The sequence below is a fragment of the Phocoena sinus genome, chromosome 5 (genome assembly GCF_008692025.1).
Source record: "Phocoena sinus isolate mPhoSin1 chromosome 5, mPhoSin1.pri, whole genome shotgun sequence".
NCBI lineage: Eukaryota > Metazoa > Chordata > Mammalia > Artiodactyla > Phocoenidae > Phocoena > Phocoena sinus.
In genome coordinates, this window is record NC_045767.1 from 110,854,613 (window position 1) to 110,880,378 (window position 25,766).

A 25,766-nucleotide genomic window follows, 5' to 3' on the forward strand; every position below is an offset into this window, starting at 1 on the left:
AGTCTTCATAAATGTTGATCTGTGGCCCCACGGTTCATTCATTTTCATGGATGCACAACATCCCATTGAATGAATACACTACAATTTAATTATCCTTTCTATTGCTGAGAGATATTTGCCTTTTTAAAAAGTTATGTCTTATTATGAACAATTCTGCTACATTCTTCTACAAGTGTTAGGTGCAAGAGTTTCTCTAGGGTAAGAATTCCCAGCATCAATATGAACCTGCATCCTGTTGCATCGAGAACGGGTTATATAGATGTCAGAATATTGATCCCTTCAGCCTGGGAGGCAGGTGGACAGGGCCTGGGCAGTAGGAACTCCATAACTGATTATTAACTGCCTGAATAATTGATTGCCTCTAGCCACAAGCAGCCTGGAGTAGACTGGCTGTGCTGGCCAGTGGGCATATGTTCAGTGTTACCAGGCAATATAGAGAACAGTTTTCCACTCCTAGAAACAGTTTATGAGAGTCTGCATTGCTTCATATGCTTGGTAACACTTAATAATATGTCAAAATTTTAACCTTTTCCAATTTGGAAGATATGAAATATTTCTTTGAGATTTTAGTTTGCATTTCCCTAATGACAAATCAGGCTGAGAATTTTTTTTCACATATTTCTAGGCCACGATTATTTCTTTTTTGTGAACATCATACAGTTGTATTTTCAAAAATGTATTTAGATGCATTTATACCCCTTCTGTTCTGTGCTCTCTATTTGTTCTTTCTATTTTGTCCTTTTTTTTCTCTTTTGCTCCTTTGTCTTTTTTGGAAATTGATTGACATGTTTTCCCCTCTTGTTCCATTTTTCCTAGTTCTAGTTTTCCTTGTACTAGTTTTGTACTAGTACATTGTACAAACTAGCATTGTACTAGTTTTCCTCGTTCTCGTTTGACCTTTATGTTCTTTTTTTACTTTTTATAAGTGGTTAACCTATGGATTTTAATACATACTTTTAAAGTATATTTATCCTTTTCCCACCTCATACAGAAATCTTAGATTGCCTTAACTACCAGAGTTTAATTCTCTTATTATTTTCACTATTTTTAACTTCACAAATTAGAAACCATTATTTTGTTTTCTACCTCCTTGTCTGTTTAGGTTTACCTACATGCTTACCAATTTTTTTTTACCTGCCCTTATATCTAGCATCACAGACTATAGAATGATTTTCCTTCTTGAATTACATCCTTTAGAAGTACCTTTAGTAAGGGTCAGGTGGCAGAAAATTTCTGTTTATATCTATTTTTTCCTCCTCAATAATACATTCTCAGAATCTTGAAGTTATCTTTCCCCTGTTTTCTGGCTGCCACTGTTGCTGTTGAAAAATCAGATGTTTGTCCAGTTGTCTTCCCTTTGTGAGTAATCTCTCTTCTCTACTTTTAAGGAGTTCTTTTCATTGTTCTGCTGTTTTATTATGAGATGTGTAAGTGTGTTTTTCTTTCTATTTATTCTGCTTGCTTTCTGTTTGGCTTCCTAACTATGAAAGTCAGTGTCTTTCAGCATTCTGGAAAAAAATCTCTGTCACTATCTCTTGAAATGCTTTTTTTCTTCCATTTTTTTCTTTATAAGCTCTGCTTAAAACTTTTTCTAAAACTCTCCTTACACATATGTTGTCTTCCATTTAATTGTCACTCTTTGTCTTTTTTCCCACTTTTTCACATTTTCCATCTCTTTGTCTCTTATTGCTATATCCTGGGTCTTATTTTCCCTCCTGATTCTTCTTTTATGTGTTTTCTTTTTGTGTGTCCATTCTTTTTTTTTTTTTGCTACTCGTTGAGTTTCCAATTATTCCAATTATTATATTTTTTCATTTTTAGAATGTCTAGTTGTTACTTTTCAAGTCAGCTTGTCAGCTTTGAAAATTTTTGGTTACTTTAACATATTTCTCTAAACACATAGAAACGGAAGCTCATTCTTATTTTATATTCTGTATACCTTAGTTTCAGTACTGGAGTCTTTGAGTTTCTGAATGTGTAGTTTGTTGTTTCTTCTGATGCTTTGATTGCTTATTTTCTTATGTTTGATGATTTTCTGACTGTGAGCTCATTTTTCTTGGTATTTTATTGTGAGAATTCTTTGAAACCTGAATTTAAACTGCATTCTTCTAAAAATGATTGATATTAGCTTTTATTGGGTACTCTTTCAGTGCACTACCAACCTGGGACCACTTTATTCTTAATTTTTTGCTTTTCTTTGGCAGGAGGTGTTTAGGGAATTGCCTATAGTGTGAAGTCAGGCCCCAAATCCATATGAATGAAGTCTTATCCTGAAAAATTCCTAGGAGTGACTTTTTCTCCTCTCCACCCAGAGGCAAGGCCATGACAGACAAGTGGTCTCATGCTATCTCTTTCTCCTTCTGTTTCTACTTCTTTCTTTCTCTCCCCAGGGGAATTTTAAAATCCTGGTTTATATTCTAAGGATATTGCACTTCCAGTACCTAGGTTTTATGAGAGGTGTTCTCAGCTCTGATATTCCTTCATGCTCTGGGTTCCAGTGTTTGTCTCCCAACTTCAGGGCACGGGGCTCATTAGAACCCAGGTTCTAGGTTGTCTAAAATTTCCATGCCATCCCCAAGGCTAAGACAGGCTCCAGAACTCATACAACAGTAAATTCAACATTCTCATTGTTTTCTACCAGAAAAGAGTTCTATTACTTTCCCTTCATTTCAGCTATGCATTTAAAATATATTTGATTTTTCGTTTTAGAATATGTGTTAGTATTATGCTGTGATTTGTTGCTATGAACGTGCTACTGGAAACAACAGCCCTATTATATCTTTTACAAATAGGTTCCAACCCTCAGAGGGACTTATAGTGGGATGTAAACTTCTCTATCCAGCTCCCTCTTTCTCATCAGTCTTTGTATTGCCTCCTGTGTGATCCTTAAATTGCTAAATATCAAAGAGTTTTGATTTCCCTTGGAGGTTAAAGAAGTTTTATCTAGTGATTGGTAAAGGAAAAACCTATGTTTTGTTGGGCCACCTCCCTCAGTCTTGCCTAATTTGAAAGTTGAATGGCTTTTTGAGGTCATGGCTATTACAGAGTGACCAGCATTACCTATGGTATTCCCTCCACTTCTCTTAAGAAATGTAAAAGAAATACCACACTTGAGAACACCTTCACAATGGGGCTTCTGTGGCTCCACAAGAAGATTTTGAGAAACTATGGGTTTCCTGGGCCTATCACAACTTCCTGGGTGTGGCTCTATGGCTGGAAAACCCTTCTGTGGTTTGTATGTGTTCTTAGAAGCTCTAAAATACAACAATGTAAAGATAATGACTTGTGAAAAATTCCAAAATGATGTGTTTGGTGCCTTCTGGTTCTGCATGTGTGCAAGTTACTGACAGTTTTCTTTTTAAAACATTTCTTACACAAGAAGCAGTAGCAGTACAAGGAATGCAACTCACTGCTATTTCACAGAATGTGCTGGTGACATGACTGACTTCTGCTGGGGAAACACAAGTTTCAAGCCTGGCAGAAAAAGCTTTTCAGTTTATTTCACATGTTTTAATGTGCAATTTTTAATTTTATATGTATATGCTATCAGTGATTTTCTCTTCACAGTTATCTATTTTTAAAGAAACCTTTCATTTACCTTGAATGGTGTGTTTATATATGCTTCTGGTAGGGTCACAAAGCTGTTTAAAACTATGAAAATTTCTTGCTACTTAGAAAATCCGCTTTAACCACATTTTAGGGTAAGTATTGGAGGTGTAATGTGCCAATTATAGATTACCTTGTTATTGCAAACATATTGCAGAATTTCACACTAATAGTAGTAATATAGAAGTATGGCTAGCATTATGATGTGAAATGAAAGGCTTTCTTCCATATTTCATCTCTGGTTAATCAATGCAAGAATCTAATCATCAAACTATGAGAGAAATTAGCAGCATTATCAAAAGGAAGAAATAAATTCCAGATGAGATTTGGAAAGAAGGGGGAATTGGTGGATTAGGTAGCTGCTTCTAAAAAGAAGCTTGAGATTTAATATTATGTGAATTATCAGAAGTTGGTGCCGGTTAAGTTGTGGGATTTGAGAAAATATGTGGGGGAAAGGAGTCTGAAAAAGGTTTGAAATAAATTCACACAGGTTGTTAAAAAAATTGGAAAATTTTGACATGAGTATTTAATAAGTGACTTACGTCATTATCCAAGTATTTAGAATGTGTCGCTTCAAATGCATTGTCATGGAGAGACTAGGATCTTGAAGAAGTCTAGAGAAGCAGCTGGCAGCTGTGGAAAGAAGAAACATTTTGAGAGAGAATGGAATTGAAACATCAAGGCAGAATGGACTTGAGATTTTAATATATAAGTATGGAGAAAACTAAGACTTAGAAAAAACACCCCAGGACCCCTTAAAGAAAAGGACTGCTATTGACTTCACAAAAAGGTGACCAAACTCCCCCGCCACCGCCGGTTTCTAATTATGGTAGGTAGGAAGAAAAAGACACAACAGAGGTAACTGGAAAAAAATCAGAAAACATTTTATTAAGAAAAATCCTCAAGAATGTTTGTCTGAGACTGTTTTGCTTAGTGGCCTTGATATTTGACACCTTGCATGGTGGAGAATATGAAAATCTCAGTCTGGCCAAGAAGGAAGCAGTTAACAAAATTTAGTTGGCAAGTGTAAATAGTAGTATCACATAAGGACAGTGTGTTCCAAGCCAAGCACTTTGTTGTGTGCAAAAGTATGGACTACATAGGTTAAAAAATAATTTTTGTAACCATGAGTATTTTTTCTAGCCATGAATATGTGTCATGGAACACCTTGAGAGCAATATTTAAAATATAGGTGCTTCTTCTTGTTTTATTTTCACCTACATGTTCCACATAAGTTTTAAAAAGTACAGTATTATTTTTGAGGGTGAATGCTTTGAAAAATAAAACATGATCAGGGAATTCTAAAAGTAACAAATAGTTGAGAGGTGATGCAAATTAATTCTCAAGGTTATTCTTGCATTCTAACATAACCGTAGAAGAAAAGTTAATCTTCAGGCTTAAACAATGAATGGCACGAAATACAAGTTTACATATACAAGTCAGAATGCATCCGAGAGAGCACTCACTATAGGACAGAGTGAAGCTTGTATTTAAAACAATCACTCTGCATCTTAAAACTGAGTATTTTTGCAATACAGATACAAATTTCTTCCACATTTCATCTTTACACTTTTTATATATCCTGAGATTTTATAGAAGAGACTTCTTTGGATTCAGTTGCCAAATAATGGTTAAATACATATTAGCAACTTTATGTTTTTAAATAAATTTATTTATTTATTTTTGGCTGCGTTGGGTCTTCATTGCTGTGCGTGGACTTTTTCTAGTTGTCACGAGGGGGGCTGCTCTTGGTTGCAGTGCATGGGTTTTTCATTGTGGTGGCTTCTCTTGTTGTGGAGCGTGGGCTCTAGGTGTGCGGGCTTCAGTAGTTGTGGCACAAGGGCTCTAGAGCACAGGCTCTGTAGTTATGGCGCACGGGCTTAGTTGCTCTGTGGCATGTGGGATCTTCCCAGACCAGGGGTTGAACCTACATCCCCTGCATTGGTAGGCTGATTCTTTTTTTAAAAAATTAATTATTTTATTTTTGGCTGCGTTGGGTCTTCGTTTCTGTGCGCGGGCCTTCTCTAGTTGCGGCGAGCAGGGGCTACTCTTTGTTGCAGTGCATGGGCTTCTCATTGCAGTGGCTTCTCTTGTTGCAGAGCACGGGCTGTAAGCATGAGGGCTTCAGTAGTTGTGGCGCACGGGCTGTAGAGCGCAGGCTCAGTAGTTGTGGCGCATGGGCTTAGTTGCTCCACAGCATGTGGGATCTTCTCAGACCGGGGCTCAAACCTGTGTCCCCTGCATTGGCAGGTGGATTCTTAACCACTGCACCACAAGGGAAGCCCTGGTAGGCAGATTCTTAACCACTGTGCCACCAGGGAAGTCCCTATTTGCAACTTTAAAGCAAAAGTAAAATAAGCATTTTCGTTGTGGTATCAGGAGCATTACATCAATAGCCAAGGTACTTTCTGGCACCGACTTCTTATAGAGTCAGAGGGAAGACAACACCAACAATCCAAAATCCGTTAACCTTTACTCATTGTCAAGATTACCTCAAATTTCTCTTACCTGAGGCCATTTTTTCAAAAGCTATTTTGGGCAAAATAATTGTCATAGCAGATTATAAAATGGATATGCAATGCCTCTAGATATCAGTTTAACCTTTGGATCACACCGAATGACCAGAAAGGGAATGACCCAGTTATTTTGAGATCTTGGAGTATCATCTCCTAAGTTGTTCTTTCAACTGTTGACTGACATTGAAGGACTGTGTAAAAGATCCGTAGTAAACTTTCAAGTGTCATTGTTGAAGAGATGCTGTTGAAACTGACCATTACACTATCCCAGGCTTCTTATGAAGGACTCATGGAAGAAATTTTTCACAGAAAATAAGTTTACTTCTCTTATAGATATTGTGAATGTTAGAACTACTGTGTTTTCTTTGTTACTTTGTGTTTTAGTTTGCCAGGCCTGCCGTAATACAATAGTATAGACTGGGTGGCTGACACAACGGAAATTAATTTTCTCACAGTTCTAGGGCAAAGTTGGTTTTTCCTGAGGCTTCTCTCCTTGGCCTATAGATGGCTGCTTCTTGCTGTGTCCTCACATGGCCTTTTCTCTGTGCACACATGCCCCTGGCATCTCTTCCTCTTCTTATAAGGTCACCAGTCCTATTGGATTAGAGCCTCACCCTTATGACCTCATTTAACCTTAATTACCTCTTGAAAGGCCTTATCTCCAAATATAGTCACATTTGGGGATTAGGGCTTCAACATATGACTTTTAGGGGAACACAGTTCAGTCTGTAACACTCTGATAGCTGGGAATTTGAGAGGCAAATCTTTGTAACACAGTAAGCAGTATCAGAAAACACTTGACATTATTTTTCTATCCGTATTTTCCCTTTAACTTGATATCCTTTTTTTTCTTTTTTCACACATACTATATTTTTTGTAAGCTACCTTAAAACTTTTTATAAGACAGAGGGCAAATAAGTAATTAAATAAATAAATTCTTATCTCTAGTAGATTTTTATGGATATTTGCTCACTGAAATGATCAGAAGGAATTGTATTCCTGGGGGCCAAAATATGCCGGAGGAGGTTCTGTGATCATACTCCTCTGAGTATACTTATTTATATGTGTTTAGGTTTATAATAAATACTTATATCAACGTTTAGGCTTATATATTATAATGGATCAGTTGTTTCTCCCTTTGATAATATAATAGAACATCAATGGAATTAAGATTTTATAGACAATGAAGTTGGTTTCCTCATTGTGTCAATTCTTCTTTCTCTTATTCTAGAAAAGTTTTATCAAAAAAGAACAACAGTCTGTCAAGCCAGAATCAAAGCCACAACCCAGGTATATCTTTTATATAATAGCAGAAAAGTTTAAATTAATATGCTTGCTTTTGGTTTTATCCTGACTTAAGTATCTGGTTTAAAGAAATGTAGGTTGTTGAAAGCTCAAGTTTTCAACGTATCTTTTTCAAAGTTCCCATTTAATTTGACTAAGGCAAGGATAAAAAATTTTTATTTTTTTGAGTGTATTAATGCTCATTCAGTAGACCAGGCTGTAGGTTTACTTTGCAGTGGCAAGTAAAAGCATTATAAACAGTACTGTATGATGTTTCAGCAGTTTTGTTTATTAGAAACTATGTCCTGCAATTCATTATGGTACAGCATGCCTTTCAGTGACTCTATGAGGCATTCTTAAGATTGCTCTGCTTCTTTGTGTAGCAAACTTGTTGACAAACTTTTGTGAAAAAATAACTGATTTTGTGAGATAGATTGGAGAGTGAGATGGAAAGAAGGGATTATGGAAAATTAACAGTGAAGTTTCTGAAAAGGACAGGTTTCAGCCCTGTGCTTTGTTTTTCACTGGTAATACATTAATTTATTAATTCACCAGATATTATTTTTGTACTGACTCGGTGCAAAGCTCTGTGTCAAGCCATGTAGATGCAAATAGCAAAAGGGTAAACCTTGGAGACTGAAGTTTGTCAGAGCAACCAGTTTGGAAAACTTACCCCCTAGTAAATACAGGTTTATTCAAATATATTATTCAAGCTACCTTCTCTTACTTGACATCCTTCTTAATTCCTTCTCTCAGTTACTCAAAAGGTGTGGTCCATAATCCCTTATTCACAATTCCAAAATCTGGAAAGCTCCAGAAACTGAAAGTTGATGTCACCTAAGGTGGTGCCAGAACTCTTAATGTCAAAAACTGACCTGAAGTAATAAGTGATCATGATTACTCAGTCTCTACTTTTCCCACTTCATGTGAATATTCATACTTTGCATACATATTAACATTAATTATATTAGCTAATTAATATTAATATGTTCAATGATGGGACACTGCCCCAGACATGTTACATAATATATGGTATACATGCTATATTAATTTCCTAGACTTTGAAACAAAATCTGAATTCCCAAATACATTTGACTCTAAGGTTCAAGTATTATGGAATTGCACTATATGGTAAATCTTGGCCAAATATGACTGTGAAATAATCCCAAATAATTGTTTAAACCTCCAATAAATAAATATCCAGTTTAAGATTAGGTGTTTTCTGAGATTTAGTCTCATACTAAGTTTAGTAGTAGCTAAATTCATTAGTAGTAGTATGCATTCTGTGCTTAGTTTGTACAAGGTACTTTCATATAACTCCCGTAACAACACATGATGTATTTTATTATCACCATTTTACTGATGGGTAAACAGGTTGAATATTTCACTTAGGGTCAATCAGCTAGTCTGTGATAGAGCTGGATTCAAACATAGGTCCTTTAATTGTAGTCATTGCTACATACTATAAGCTAAATTATGCCAGAATGATCCCTGGCTAAAATTTCAAGTTCTGTGAGAGTAGGGGTGGTTGATTCTGTTAACATTTCTATCTATAGCTCATGGCACAATCCCAGCAATGTAGTAGATGCTCAGAAAATATAACTGAACAAATGAATAATTTCCAGAGGAAAAGGAAAAACAGATTGTGTCTTGTCCTGCTCAGAAAATTTTCTTTCAGTCTTTCACAGTTTATTCATTTAACAAGAAACATTAAGCACTTGCTGTATTAGATGCTAAGGACGTGGTGAACAAGAGAGACTCCTTACATTTGTGGAATTTAAAGCCTAGGCAGAGTTCTCAGTTGCTGTTCACCATGGAGGGAGACAGAAATTGGAGTTTAAGTCCTTTCAGATGACAGTACTTAGTAAACACCTCAGTCTCTCCATGGAAATCTTGGAAGGCCAACACCTATGGAGTGGAGATTATACCCCAGGACTAATGAATTCACCTTAGTACAGAGGACGAAACAAACAGATTCACCCTAACAAAAGCATAAAACTAAGCCTCAACAAGTTCAAGATGATAAACCAGTAACTTAACTGCCACCTAGAATTAAAAAACAATCAATATTCTTTCAAGGACAGTAACATAATCCACAATCCCTACAATGTACAATGTTTAGTACACAACAAATAAAATGTTAGACATGTTAAGAAACAGGAAAATCTGGGTTACATCAAAGAAAAAGATATTCCAAATGTTAGAATTAGCAGACAAGAGCTTGAAAGCAGTTATTATAAATGTTCAAGAACTTAAAGAAAAAGATGTTCCTAATAACAGAGAATCCCAGTGCATAAATGGAAAATATAAGGACAATAATCAAATGAAAGTTCTGGAACTGAGAAATAACGTATCTGATGTGAAAATTTCATTGAATGGTTGAACACCATATTGGAGAAGGCAGTAGAGAAGATTAGTAAACTTGTAGATCTATAGAGACTAATCGGAACAAAACGATAGATTGAGAACAAAATGAACAAAGCCTGATGGGCCTATAAATTAATATCAAGTGGCTTATCATATGTGAATTGGAGTCTCAGAAGAAGAGAACTAGAATAAGGCAGAAAAAGTAGTTAAAGAAATAGTAGCTGGGGGCTTCCCTGGTGGCGCAGTGGTTAAGAATCCACCTGCCAGTTCAGGGGGCGTGGGTTCGAGCCCTGGTCCGGGAAGATCCCACATGCCATAGAGCAACTAAGCCTGTGCGCCACAATTACTGAGCCTGTGCTCTAGAACCCACGAGCCACAACTGCTGAGCCCACAGGCCACAACTACTGAAGCCCATGCACCTAGAGCCCGTGCTCTGCAACAAGAGAAACCACCGCAATGAGAAGCCCGCGCACTGCAATGAAGAGTAGCCCCCGCTCGTCGCAACTAGAGAAAGCCCATGTGCAGCAATGAAGACCCAATGAGCCAAAAATAAATTAATAAAATAAAATACATTTATAAAAAAAAGAAAGAAAGAATAGCTGGAAATTTCCAAATTTAATGAAAAACATCTTTACGCGTCCAAGAAGATATCACATCTAAGCAACATAAACACAAGAAAAAACACATAGGCATATCATAGGCAAAGAGTTGAGAATTAAAGGCAAAGAAAAACCTTTGAAATAACCAGCAGGGAAAAGTACACATTGTACAAAGGGTTACAATTCTGAGAATGATGGATGTCTTCTCACTGGAAATGATGCAGACCAGAAGGCAATGAAATTATATATTTAAAGTGCTAAAAGAAAGATTATCAACTGATAATTCTGTATCTAGTGAAATTATCTCACAGTATTGAGGTTGAAAAAAGAAATTTTCAGCTAAATTAAAGAAATGAGAATATACTGCCAACTGATCTGTTTTTCACAAATGTTAAAGGAAGCTCTTCATGCCGAGAGAAATGACACCTGTTGTATATTTGAGTCTACAAGAAGAAATAAAGAACATTGAACATAGAAAATATATGATGAAAATATATGAAAAAGAATATTTTTTCCAATTATTTTTAAATTGAACATTTTAGGCAAAATCATAACATTATTATGGTACTTATAAGTAGGTAGCTGCAAAAACATATATGACAATGCTAGCAAAATAATGGACTTATACTTTTCAAGTTTCTTTCATTTTATGTGTAGTGGTATTAATTCTAAGTAGAGTGGGATAAGAAAGCAAACTGTAATTCCCAGAGCAACCACTAATACAAAAAGATAAACCTAAAAGATAATACGAAAACTAAAATGGAATATCAAAAACTATTTGGTTATCCCAAAAGAAGACAGGAAAGGGAGAACATATAATGGGTGAATAAAAAACAAATAGTAAAATGGTAGACTTAAACCCAACTGTACCAACATTTATATTTCATATACAGAATAAACATGCAGTTAAAAGTAAGAGCTTGTCAGGATGGATAAAAAAGCAAGAACCAACTCTATGCTGTTTATAAGAGATGAACATAAAAAGACATTAATTGGAAGTAAAAGGTTAGAGAAAAGATACACAATGAAAAAAAGCTAGCAGAAGAGAGCTAGGGTGGCTATACATCAAAGTAGACTTCAAGGACGATTTCCAGACATAAAGAGGACACTTCATAATTGTAAAAGAATGAATTAATCAGAATTAGATAATAATCCTAAATGTGTATGACTTAATAATAGAGCTTTAACACAAAGCAGAAATTGACAGGACTAAAGAATAAAATGGACAACTGCATAATTATGACTGGAATTTTTTTACACGTCTTTTAGTAATTGATAGGAAAATTAGTAAAAAAAGTAAATGACAACATAGCAGATTTGAACAAACCGTCAACTGATTTGAACTAATTAACGTTTGTAGACTACAACCAACAAATGTAGAAGATATGTTTTTTTTAAGTGCACATGTAACATTCGTTATAGAGATAAGAACAGAAAGCAATGAAATTAAAAACAGAAACAATAAAGCAAATTAAGAAAGAAAAGTTGGTTCTTTTCAAAGATTAGTAGAATTTGTAAGCTCCTAACAAAACTAAGAAAAAGAGATAAAACACAAATTACCAATATTAAAAATGAAAGAAGTAGAATCACTATACATTCTATAGACATTAAAAGGAGAAAAGATTATATGAATAAGTTCATGCCTACCACATTCAATAACTGAGATGAAATGGACAAATTCTTGAAAAAAGACATACCAAAACTGACACAGAACAAATAGAAAATCTGAATAACCCATATCTATTAAAGAAATTGAATTTGTCATCAAAAACCTTTTCATAAAAAGACTTGCTTTAAGGAAAAAAATACTATATATTTTTAAACTATTTGATGGTGTTAGCTTATCTTCTTGTGTAAGTCTTTTTCCTGTAAATATCCTTTACCTGGTTAGTTTGAGTGGGAAGTCATTTTTTTTTCTCATAGGTATTACTAAAGTAAAATTTGGTCCAGCCCTTTCAATAATAAAAAGTTGTACACTCTGAAAGGTGAGTGTTTATTGTATTTATTTTCCTGGAGCCAACCAGCTACTCTGAATGCTAAGCATTTTCCTGTACCGTCTGCCATCTGTTGCAGCATAAAGAGCTGTGGCAGTTTTGCAGGGACATCTAGCTAGCTTTTGCAGGGCTGTCATAAATGTTTTAGAGAATGATGGCTGAAGGGAAGTTTAGAGATCACTTGATTCAATTCTTTTAATTTCCAGGTGAGAAAGTAAAAGTTTAAAAAGATTAAGTGTCTTCTTCAAGGTCACAAAAGTAAAAAGAAAAAAAAAACCCAAAATTGTTACTAGAGTCCAGCACTCAATTCACAGCTTTCTTACTCAGTCATGCTGCTTTTATGCCATTTGTATCTTAAATTTTAACAGCCTTTCTGATGATTACTTAAGAGAAGTAGACTGAAACTAATGAATTAGCAAGTACAAGAGTGGCTCTAGTGATTAAAACATATTACTAGATAGAATTCTGGAGAAAGAGAGATAAAAGAAAGTAGAACAATGTGAAAACAGAGTGAAGTAGTGAATGATATAAAACTAAATATTTCACATGCAGACACATTTCATTGAAAATATTTAAGTGAAACACTCTTAAGATTTTCTTCTTCACTTGAAATCCTATACCATTTATGTCATAGAAATTCTGTGAAACTTTAGAATCCAAATGTTGGGACCCTTTAAGCTTGTCTTAAAGAATTTTTCTTGTTAGAGAGAAATCTCTCATATATTTTCAGCTAGAGGTTTCCATAGAGTCTGCATGAGACAGAGTATATTATAACCTTCCATCAGTCATCTGTCAATTTCAGTAAGGTACTGGCCAATTTCTAAAGTACTTTTGCATTTCAAGGGTGAAAATATGTCACACATATATCACCATTGCCAGGCTACAATAAATATAAGAGAGTTTGGTTTTTTCCCCCTCTTCTTAGTTATAGAAAAAAAAAATGATGGAATTCATTTACCCATAGCCACAAGCTTTGAGAGAACTCTCTACAGCTGGCAAATAGAACTGGCTTATGCACCCACTCAGCAGTGTTTTTTAAGGAGGCAGTCACTTGGCTGTTAAAAGGTTGGGATGGGAAGTTAAGCAAACTAAAAATGCTGTTGCTGCACTTGATTTGGAATTACTGCAAATTTGGGCACCCACTCCTGTTCTTGAGAGGGAAGGGAACCTGTTACCTTATATGGATAAAGAGTGGTAGATAAGGCAGAGTTATAATTATTTTTGTCCTAATCTTCAGTGATCATGAACCTAAAATGCATATTTTCACATTTCTATTTTTTTTGTCCATCTTCTAGTGTTTTCAACTGTAAAGATCTCAAAATTTAGAAGGAGAGAAAAAGATATAACAGTAGTGCTTAGGTCCATTTGCTATACAAATATGTATACAGATGTATATAAGACTTTTCATTAGCAGCATTATTAAACAAAGAACTATAATGCTCAAATCCAGTACATTTAGGATAAATTTACCAGGTTCCACATTCCACACAGTGGCTACTTGATTTTATTTTGGGGTTCTTAAATATATATTTGTGTTATTTTTATGAGGGATATGATCTTATTGTCTTGATTTTCAATTCTGCTAAAAATACTCATTTCATATACACCCTTGCCCAACATTTAGAGAATATAAATTTCATAAATGAACAATATAAAGCAAAATTATTTGATTTCAGAACGCAAGTTTCTATTTCCTCAATATTTCAATTTAAATGGTAAATTTTGAAATTTTAGAACTCCGTAAATGTCAGAAGATTGTTAGAAATCCTTAAGGTTAAGGTATGGTTGAGAAAGCCTAAAACCTTTTTTAAGGGAAAAGAAAGGTTATGATGAGCTTTTCAAAGCGAGCCAAGCAATTTCATTTCAAATAGAATTGCCAAAGGAACGTTTTTACGAGTTTTATTGTTTTTCAAAGTAAAATACTTTATGTAAGATTTCTAAACCAGAAAGAACTAAAGCCCAATAGATGTAATTCTTAATTTGTAATTTAAAAAAAGTAATATGTACACAAATTATAGTATATATGTTTATGTTTTTACCCTGATAAAGGTAAAAAGTGAATGATATTTTGCAATGAAGTGGGATCTTGTCTTTTCCTAGCATCACCTTTTTTTTAATCTTTTCATTAACTTCTTCATGCTTAACACATTTTCTCTTATTTTGTGTAGTATCATAAATATAAAAATATCAAAAGCAGTTTATATTATTAACTAAAAGGAAATAATACATTAGCACACAGAGTTAATTCTCAATATCTAAGTGAAAATTGTGAACCAGGATTGTAATCTATTGTACTATTACCATGACGTTGTACTTTTATTTTCTGTGAGAAAGATTTCTTCATATATCTTCCTTGAGGTCCACTTGAATTTGTTTGGCACCTCTAACTATATTGCAAATAGTATCTCCTTCTTTGTTCAGATAAACTATTGTATTTCATGAATAAAACACTTACTCTCTTTTGATGTCTTTCAGCAGTGAGCTGTTAATTCTTTGCAGATTCATCTGACTTTAGTGATAAATTTTCCTTTCGATAAATTTTCCTTTTGTTGAATTTCTAAAGTACATAATTGTTTTTTAAAATGACTGGCTGATTTCCAAGTACAGAATAGAAAAATTGATGGGTCTTTAACTCATAGAAGAAAAATATTCTATCGTTAATTCATAATGTTAAAGTTGTAAGAAGTTGTAAAAGGTGGTCATCAGCCCTTCACCATTTTACTATTTAGTTTGTTTCAATTCTGGATGATAAAAACATTGTTTAAATATACCATCTATGAAGTGTACCATTTTAGAACCCTTAAGTTCCTCTTTTTTTTTCATTCTTTAGGATTCTAAGCATCCAGATAGTTCATGTAAATATGTAGATGAGGAATAATTATATATTTTCCCTTCCTATTTTGTAGCATGCTAGAACTAAAAGGGTAGTAGTAACCAGATATGACTCACTAATATGTTACTGAAAAGCAAAACTGTGCTAAGAATTCTAAATGTTCTCTTTTTTCATATAATAGAACATAGTACATTTACTGTCATATCTAAGTATGAAATTCACATTTCAGAGTCTGGAGATTTAGCTAGGTACTTTAATGTTTCCTTTATGTCTCTAAAATTACTGCATTTGTCCATCATCATTTTTTCTGAAATGGGTCAAGTCCTCTTATTTTATCTCAAAACAATTTTACAGTTTACCACCTAATAACTTTCCTTTGGTCTCTTCTAAAATTTGTTAATTACTAATGTAATATTAGCTTGTTTATGGTATCTTCTGTGAACAGATTATTTTTTCTGGGTCAGTACCCAGCCTAAGCATTTTTTGAAAATAAATTTATAGTGGATATTTCTCCAATGATACTTCCTCTAGTTGTATTTTGTCTTTGGGGAATTATAGAATCTCAGAGTTTAAGGAACCTTAAAGATTTTCTACTGAAACCCTCTATCCAAAGGGTGAATCTCCTCTATAACATGGTACCTACATCACCTCTACTTGAAAACTCCAGGGATTAGTAATTACTCTGTTCCAGTGGAATCCATTTCATTCTAATTAGTGCTCTGACTTTGACAGCTCTCTCTGTGAGGCTCAGCACCTATCCCCCTTGAGCTGGTACCCACTGGTCCTGATTCTGTCTTTTTGAAGCCACTCTAGTTACCAGTTCTCTCTTTAGATTCTTTCTATATATATACACACACACACACATACACACACACATATCTTTATTATATTTATATATTTATTAGGATGCTAATTCAAATTAGCTTAAGCAAAATGGTAATTAAATCTGTTTGCTCATATAAGTAGAGGTTCCAAGAGTGTAGAGTATGTCAGACATCCGTTCTTTTTATCTCTTTAACATCTTAGGCTCAACTGATTCAACAGGTTCAAGTAATGTCTTCAGGATGTGCTCTCCTTTCATTCATTTTAAATCTCTGCTTGCCCCTGTTTGGCCTTAAAACCTCTTACTACAGACTTTTTCTCCATGTCGTAAGCAAAATGGTTGGCTTCCAGCTGTTTGTAATTGACTTCTTCCTGCTCTAACCAGAAAGAAAGGTCTCTTATTAGACACACACACACACAGAGAAATATTCTGGCTGACCTTCCAGCTTGGATGACATGGCCAGCCCTAGACAAATCCTAGTCATATGAATGGAGAAGAAGTGCAATTCCACAAGGGAAAGGAGGTGAAAACAGAGGAAAGGAACAGATGCCCACCATACTCAAAAGTATCCCTCTTGAAGTGTGATGCTTAGGAAAGAACATAGTATTTCAGATGTAATTTTATGAATACAGTGTAGAGTGGAACCAAACTGTAGATATTCTAGATCAGTTCAGGCAGCCCATCATATATCAGCTTTGGGGGTCAGTCTCTTAAGGGCAATACTCACATTGATTTCATTTCTGAAAAATAAATGAAACCCCAAACAAGCAAACCCTGAGCCTTTCTCAGATATTCTAACGTATCCCTATTCTGTTCTTTTGCTGTCCCTCCTTTCTTTTCTTTCTCTATCCCTTTTTTTCTTCCCTTCATCTATTATATATTGCCAGGTACACAAGGAAAAGTAGTTGCTCTTAGGGAATTCAGAGTATAGAGGGGTGATAGACCCAGAGAATTAAGTTATGTCGTAACTACAATGATGGAGGAAAGGTACCTAACCATCCTCGAGTCTGAGAGGAATTATTTGTACAATCATGTATATTAACCAATTGCAGAACTTTATAAGCAAAGCTATCACATTTCAACATTGGATTTAGCTCCTTATCACTTTTGCCTGAGATGGTTAGCTCACACGTTACCTTTTCAATAATCCCACACCAGCCATAACACACTATTTAAAAGTGCAATTTCCACCCCTGCTAGCACTCCCCAACTTCCTTACTCTGCTTTATTTTCTATCAAAGCATACATTGCCTTCTAAAATACTCAATAATTAACTTGTTTACCGTGATTACTGTCTGTCTCTCCCACTAGAACATAAGCTTAATGAGGACAGGGAATTTTCTATGTTTTATTTATCAGTGTATCCTCAATGCTAGAAGAGTATCTTACACTAAATGAATGAATGAATGAATGAGTAAATGAATATATATTTGTTCAATGCATGGATTAAATTTTTGGATCTTTTCTCTGCCTTCTAATGATTTTTTTCCCTTTCAGGAATTTATAACTCCTATCTCAGACTTTCTGCTCCTTCCTGGGTATCTTCACTGGGATATCCCATAACCGTCTCTCAAAATTGCAATAATTATGTTTTCCCTTCTCCATGTCTTCTCTCCTATATTCCCTATCTCAGCTAGTAATGACACTATCCACCCTACCGCCCAAGACTGCCCAGTCAGCCTATATTTCTCTACCTTGTTTACAAAGATTTTATGAGAATCTTGAAATTTGCCCTCCTGAAATTGAGAAACATCATAAATAATTCCCTGGTATAGTAATATAGTGAAAACAAAACAAAAAACAGTAATAAAATTAAAACAAAGGAAATGAATTCAGGATGGCCTGGCATCCTTTTTGTACACATTCTGGCTCTTGGCACCACTACTACTTTCTTTAGTTCTTCACATACCATCTGATTGATAACTAATATGATCTGATATTAAACAAACACAAGGACACGTGCTTTCCTCAAAAAAGCAAGGAAACACCCCCGCCCCCCAAACTCATTCCTAATAAAAACCTCCCTCTGGACAAACTTGCAGAAAACCAAACTGACTGTATCTTCTAGCTGTGTTTACATTGACAGGACCAAGAGGGCTTAACTACAAGGAAGTGGTATAAGCTGGCTGAACTTGAAATTGGGACAAAGGTCTCTCTACAACTATTTATCATCTCATTTTAATGCTAAAATTCCTGCCCAAGGACACCATGTTGGTTCCCTCTGCTTCTGACCCAAACTCCAAAGGACCATAAAAGGGCAGAAAAGAGGTGCAGACCCTGGTCCAGGAAATCACCACCCATTTCCATGAACCTAAATGACAAGACCTCTGCCCCATACCGTCCCTTTAGCCCCTTTTCCTATGAAAATCTCACCCTTGCCTACACTCAGGGAGAAGGGGCTTTTAGAGCAAGACCTCCTCCTCCTCCATTCCTTGGTCAATGAATAATTTTTCTGTCTGCTGCTATAAAAAGTAATTTTTCCTTATTGATGCGAACAATAACCAGGTAGGGAAAGAAACAGACATTATTGGTAACAATTCCTGTGTGGAATCAGAAGGAAAACATCTGAGAAACAGCAAGCAGAATAATGAGAGGGAGAACACATAAGTTCTCATCTCTAAGTCACAGTAATCCTACCCAGAAAAGTAAAATAAGAATGAATGGAGAGAAGCAGATTTTCTCAAGCAGAGAAAATCAGATTTTCCATTACTTTTTCATGGAAGCATTCATACAGAGGGAGAGTAGGGAGGCAGAAGCATGGGGAGAGGGGGTTACAAAGTCCCATCCCTCTCCAGGTTGTTCCAAAGACTGTCCACATTTCCTGTTTTTCTAGTAGAATTTGACCTGCTTTCTGACCACCACTCTGAGTGTGTTTGCTTGAGGGTCTCCTCAATTCCTGGAAATGACAGTACCTAAAACAGTTATGTGGGTGGGAATAAAATATTGAGTATAATATCAGAAATTGTTTTTAGAATCACCTGAACTGTTGTGGGGATTTATTTCATTACCTAAAGCCCAGTTCTAGGGAAAAGGAATCTGTGGACAGGCACCCATCTTCATTGTCTGCTCTTTTGGAGCAGAGATGAGAGAGATGGATGACAGGGGGTAGAGCCAGCTCTTCTCCATAACTGACCAAAGTTTGGGTTGAGAGCAAAGGGCTACCCCAAGAGGAATAAATGAATGCTTTGGGAGAAAGACTATACAACTCATTATGTTCCCTATTGCATAGATAAGCTTGTGAAAAATTGACACCTCTGGGTGCTGTGCCACAGAAATATCAGCTCCCATTACACCTTTGGCATAAACACCCTAGTCATTACAGACATCTTCAGTGGTAATGTTTTTCAGTGCCCTTCAGATAAAAACATGTAGGTACAATAAAAAGGTGGTTTAAATGTTTGTTTTAGAGAGAATTCCCTGGAAGTGCATCATGCTTACCTTGCCCATAATGTCAGAATCAATTAAATTTGAACAAAACCAGTGTTTCCTCTCTGCTTTTGTTTTTGTATTGTCTGAAATGATAATTTCAGTTTAATTCATAACAAATAGTGTTCCTCCAAAAAGCTGATATGTGCAGGAAAGAATAATTGCATTTTTTTGAACTGAATTTGAAATTTAAAAAGCTCTATCTTGTTTTGAGGAAGAACTGTTAGAAACTTGAAACCAAGCAGCAGCAGCAGCAAAAATAAAACCCATCTTTCCAGGTATATGACATGATGGGCTGGGAGAATGTCTTCCTAGGAAAATCAGGTATGGGGGAAGGGAGAAGAAATTCTCCCAGCCCGTTGTATCATTTGCATTTCTGGATAGGTACTAGTTAGAGCACTTGAGGTTGTAAACTGTTGAAGCCAAGTACCCTTGGCTGCAGAATATCAACCTCACCCTTTAATATGATCTAGTGAAAGAGATTGCCATGGAACTGGGAGCTACCCAAAATAGGAGGGGTCTTGGGTTTTTTGGCTCAGGGCAGGCTAGCATTTTGAGGAATGATCAGAACACAAAAAAGTGTGGAAAGCACAGAAGAAAACACATCTCATTCACATACTTAAACTATTTAAAATTTTTGCCTTAACTAAACTGGTGTCTATCTTCCACTTCAGGAGGATTGCACCTATTTTTAAAAGTTCCAGGAATCCTGTTTTGATTTTTTTTAAGTGAATAGGTTTTGCTAGCATGAAGTACTAAACCCTTGGGAATGGAGTACTAAATAATATTGAGACAAGATTTTTAATGGAAATGTGTAACATCCCTGTTCTTAAAAATCCCTTTCACCCATGCTGAATTTAATACATTGTTTTTAAACTGAACAGATCTCATATAGGACATAAAAGTAGGCCACAAACTTGTTTCACTTGTTAGCCAAGTTACTTTCAGATCCAGCATTCAAAGCATGAGGGCATCACGTGTTTCTACTTCAAGGCTGCAAGTACAGGAAACGAAAGCCCTTGACACAGCTTGGTAGCAGAGGATCCAAATCAGAGTAAATGTGTAAGTTATAACTAAATTACAAAGCATTTGGACAAAGCAGGCATGATAGTCTAATCAGGAAAGCGGTGATATTTACTTCTCGATAATGCAAGTTGGAAGAGGAATTGGGGGTAAGGAGGCATCACAAATCTCTTTTAATGTATTTCCGAACTTGGCAACCTGAATTGATTTTGTCACATATTTGCAGCTTAAAAAGTATTTGGATTTTACAACAGCCAAAATAAGTGTCCTTTAATCACTTTCAACCTATGAACAGATGGGCAAAGAGTGCTTTTATAAATGGAACATACAAAATACTTCAATATCAGCCAAAACTAATTGGTAGCAATATCTGAAACAAACTCTAAAACTGATGTAGTGTTTAATATATATTATCGTATAAGCATTAGCAGTTGAAAGGAAATTCCCTGTTCAAATGTTTGCCAAGCTCAGTGTCTAATGTTTAGATATGATTAACTTAATAATTAACTTATTGTATCTTTTCTCACATGCAATCTTGTTTAATGATTCCTTCTTTCACTGAAAACTATCTGATCTGATACCTTGATCATAGCCTAGATTCATAGGTAGGTAACCTATGATTCTACCTCTTGATGGGTGGGGCTATAAAATCACATTGCAAAGATAGGGATATAAGGAAGCATTAATTGGCCGTCAGTGCAGTCAGTTTACCACAGTGAGCTCCTAATACATTTATATTAATAATATTTTAGTTGTTATATATTTAACTTAAGGAGGAGACTTTTCTTTGATTTCTTTTCATGGTTTGGACTTGGATAAATAGGACAACTTTCAATGTATTGACTATTTCAATATATTCAATAGTAGTGCTGAATTAAGTAAAACTATGGATCATTGTACTGAGTTCAAAGATCATGGGGATAATCAAGGAAAAGTCATGGCCATGAAGTGGCAATGGCACATAACAAGCTTTATCTGGGCATCATATGGACAGCTTTGCGTGAGAGGGGAAGTCCCTCACAGCAGAAGACCTTCTAGAGACCATGACATAGAGCCATCACCCAGAAGGGAAAGAGGGTAAGGGAACTCCTGTGGGAACAGGAGAGTCAGAGGGGGGCTTACATGTCTACGTGATATCACTCACAGCAAGATGGGGGTGTCTCTGGGTCAGAGAGATCCAGTGGGCAGCAGTGGTTTGTGGTCTTTTATGGCCTCAAGGTTTGTCTTATCTATGGCTGGTAGATGTTGGTTATAGTTTCATGGGACATGCAAAACAGGCAGGCTCTAAATGGCTAAAAAATATGCTTGTTTGGGCCATATTTAAAACAATTGGATGTTTAAGAATTTTGAGTTTGGAGCCAGCAGGCTTTTGAGCTAGTCCTTGCCTAACGTAAGAAGTAAACAACATAGGGGCCAATATACAAGGGCCATTTTTGACTCATTTATGTAACAGCTATGCCACACATACCTTGCCATTTCTAGCATTCCTCCTCTTATACAGTGAAGGAAAAAAATCTTTGGTATGGTCTTGCAGCCATCTGGGACACCCAAAAGATAGGTTAAAAAGATATCACAACAGTTTGTTTTTAAATTTGGGGCTTGAATTTGAATTGGAAATAATTTTCACAGGAGGCACAGTATCAATAAAGGTTATAGGTGCCTTTAGAGTTAAAAAAAGTAACATAGCTACAAGTAACATTAAATATTAGGAATACCAGATTTTGTAAGAAGTAGATCACAAGGAAGAAGAAAAAAAAGATTTATAAGCCTAATAGGAGAAATATTTTTGTAATACAGGAACTTTTGTTTCCTAGGAAAACTATAATGAAGGTACTGAACGATTTTTCCTTTGTCATATTAGGAGCAGACTGTTATTCAAAAATCAGTTTCTCAGTGTAACAGAAAGAAAATCAAATTCTAATTTTACTTTCTTTCTGTATAACACCTATACAACATTCCATAGCTGAGGATTCATTCACAGGCATTTCTCTATTTTAATATTAAGCTTGCTCATCAAAAGTGACCTAACTTTTCCAAAATTTTGTATATTTCATAGCTTCTTTTCAAACCCATTATTTGTAAGTGTAATTCACTTTCCATCAAAACCTTCAATAAATTATTCTTCAACTTTAACTTTCCCTTTCTTTTATTTTTAACATTCTAATTGTTTAGAGATGTGCTGTTGATGAAAGTCCATATGGCTAGGGCCTAAGATAAAATTCTTTTCTTCTTCAATTGATAAAAAGACAGACAAAACCTATCCATCATTTTGTAAACATGTTTGTGTTTCCTTATAATCCTTTTAATTAATGTAGTTCTAATCACTCATATTAACTATAGCTTTTAACCAAAAATAGCTAATTTCAATTCTCCTTCTCCCTTCCTCCGACCCCCTCCCACACTACATATACTTTTCATTACATGACTAAGAACTCTGAGCCATTCAAGGCACCTTAGGAGACCAGAAGAGATGTGGTGACCACTGCTGGTACTTTAACACTATGCATTACACGTCACCTTACAGTCAGTCACACATATCCCTTTAAGATTTTTTTACACCTTATTGTTAGAACATGAAACTTTGACTATAAAGTTGGCTCATCTAGGTATTTCTAGAAGACCTATTTCTTCTGAGAAAAAGGAGAAAAAGTCATCAACTCAGGATCCTTTAGATTTCATAAGTAGGTCTTGAAACTCTGGCCAAGCCAGAAGTGACCATTTCTATTTCATCCGCATTCCCAGTTTATCTCATACATGGAGGCCTGTTCATAAAAATTGTTATATTAAAGGAGCAAAAATACTCTTAGAAGGCAGAGCTCCCTCTTTTCTAAGCTATTCAAAATCAATCTTAATTTAAACAAACAAAAATAAGACTTTGCCTTATTTTCTTTGCCTTTTCTAGTAGCTTTGTCTATTTGAATATTTCTCTACAGCCCATGTTATATTTTTGACTCGTTAATCTACAGAAGTTTTCTCAAGAGAGAGAATAAGAGAAAGAACCAACCAGAGATACAAAAGAGCTACAGTTACAAGAACATCATACAAGGCTAACTTCCTTTCTTTTGCAAAGACAAAAATGACATTTTTCATTTATATACACAAACAGAAAGAAATAACAGCCTCGGTTCTGTATCTTTAACTATAGGTCAGAAGTAAATATGGAGGACAATTTTCTGTGCTTGAGCAAATGTCATTGATCAGTAGTGGCTACTTTTTGTGCCAGTACCATACTGTCTTGATTACTGTAGTATAGTCTGAAGTCCAGGAGCCTGATTCCTCCAGCTCCGTTTTTCTTTCTCAAGATTGCTTTGGCTATTTGGGGTCTTTTGTTAAAAAAATAAAAAATAAAAATAAAAAATCCAACAACAACAACAAAAAAAAAGAAAAAAGATGTTTGTATGCTAAAAATTTCAAGGAAACTACACTTTGAACTTTGGAAGACTTTGAAAAAACTGACTACCTATAAAAAATGCAACAGATATATAAAGGTAAAAAAGCAGACACAAGATTGCCAAGGTTACAGACAGTCTGTTCATAGTAGAAAGTCTGTAGTTTTCTCACATGGTCATCACTGCAAGGACGGACCATCCATATCAGTGTTGCAGGGCTTGTCATGTTTTCCAGTATGATCCCTCGCTTCTGCGATTCTGTAGTCCATGGCCCTAACAATACACTACCCTGCCTCTCAGTTGAGTGCATTTGGAAAATAAAATTACTTTTCAGATGATGTTTGGTAAGTAGATTATCAGTGCCAAATAATTTTGAAGCAATCTGTAGTTTAAAATAGCTTCTGGAACAGGAAAGTTATTTTTACTAATGTGCCCTGTCATAGGAAAATATTTTGTTCCTTAGATACTATATCTCTCTTTTGAATAGTTGTGGATAAGCTTTGACAGATTCACTTTCTTTTGGGTTTCCATTCTTCAGAAGATTAATTTATACATGTTATATTAATTCTGGCATATTCAACCTTCTTTGGAGAGCCCTATTGGAATGTTCAGTTGATATACCTATGAATTTTATGCGCTAATTACAATATATTTCCTATTTCAATATATTCATTATGAAAGTGAATTTAAGACTTTTTAGAAGTTTATTTTTCTTATTAACTCTAATAAGAAAGTTTTATATTTTATTTTTAGCCCAAAATCTATTCTAAGTAAAAGTGATAAACTTGACAATAAAGTTAAAAGGATTGGACCACAAATGGAAAACTTCCAAGTGTTCCGGGGAAGGAAAAAATTCGTAATTACCAAAAACATAGTTAGAATGGTCATCGTCATGCAGGCACTTGTCAGAGGGTGGCTCGAACGCAAAAGATTCCAAAGAATAATGATCAAGGTAAAGCATATATTGAATATTATAATGTGTTTAAAAAGTCTTTTATTCTTACAGTTTTATTGCGATATAACTGATATGCAGCACTGTACAAGTTTAACATATACAGCCTAATGATTTGACTTACATCACAAAATAATTACCACAGTAAGTTTAATGACCACGCATCATCTCATATAGATACAAAATTAAGAAATAGAAAACAAATTTCCTTGTGATGAGAACTCTCAGGATTTACTCTTCACATCTCCCATATATAACATACAGCTGAGTTCATTATATTTGTCCTGCTGTACATGACATCCCTAATACTCATTTATCCTATAACTGGAAGTTTGTACCTGTTGACTGCCTTCCTCCAATTTCCCCTTCGCCTCCCCCTCTCCTCTGGTAACCACAAATCTGGTCTCTTTTTCTATGAGTTTGTTTGTTGTTTTTGAGGTGTAATTGACCTATGACACTATGTTAGTTCCTATTTCACAACATAGGAGTTGATACTTTTATACATTTCAAAATGATCACTACAACAAGTGTAGTTATCATTTGTCACCATACAAAGATATTATGTAATTACTGAGTAAATTCCCCATACTGTACATTTCATACCTGTGACTCATGTATTTTACAATTGGAAATTTATACCTCTTAATCTCTTTTACCTGTTTCTCTCCTCCCTCTGACCCCCTCTCCTCTGGCAAAAACCTGTTTGTATCTATGACTCTGTTTCTGTTTTGTTATGTTTGTTCATTTGTTTTCCTTTTTATATTCCACATATACGTGAAATCATGCAGTATTTGTTTTCCTCTGTCTGACTTATTTCACTTAGCATAATGCCCTCTAGGTCCATACACATATCCTCTAGGTTGTCACAAATGGCAAGATTTCATTCTTTTTTGGCTGAGTATAAGTATATAAATATACACATTTTTAGTTATGTATAAATGTATAAATATATAC

General features: G+C 35.1%; 1 protein-coding gene across 1 annotated transcript in view; it reads left to right on the forward strand.

Moving 5' to 3' along the window:
* Window positions 1-25,766, forward strand: part of IQCM (IQ motif containing M) — a 361,372-nt gene that overhangs the window by 118,949 nt on the left and 216,657 nt on the right. The window contains 2 exon segments of the mRNA XM_032632005.1: window positions 7,354-7,412; window positions 24,614-24,812. Coding sequence (XP_032487896.1) covers window positions 7,354-7,412; window positions 24,614-24,812 — 258 coding nt within the window.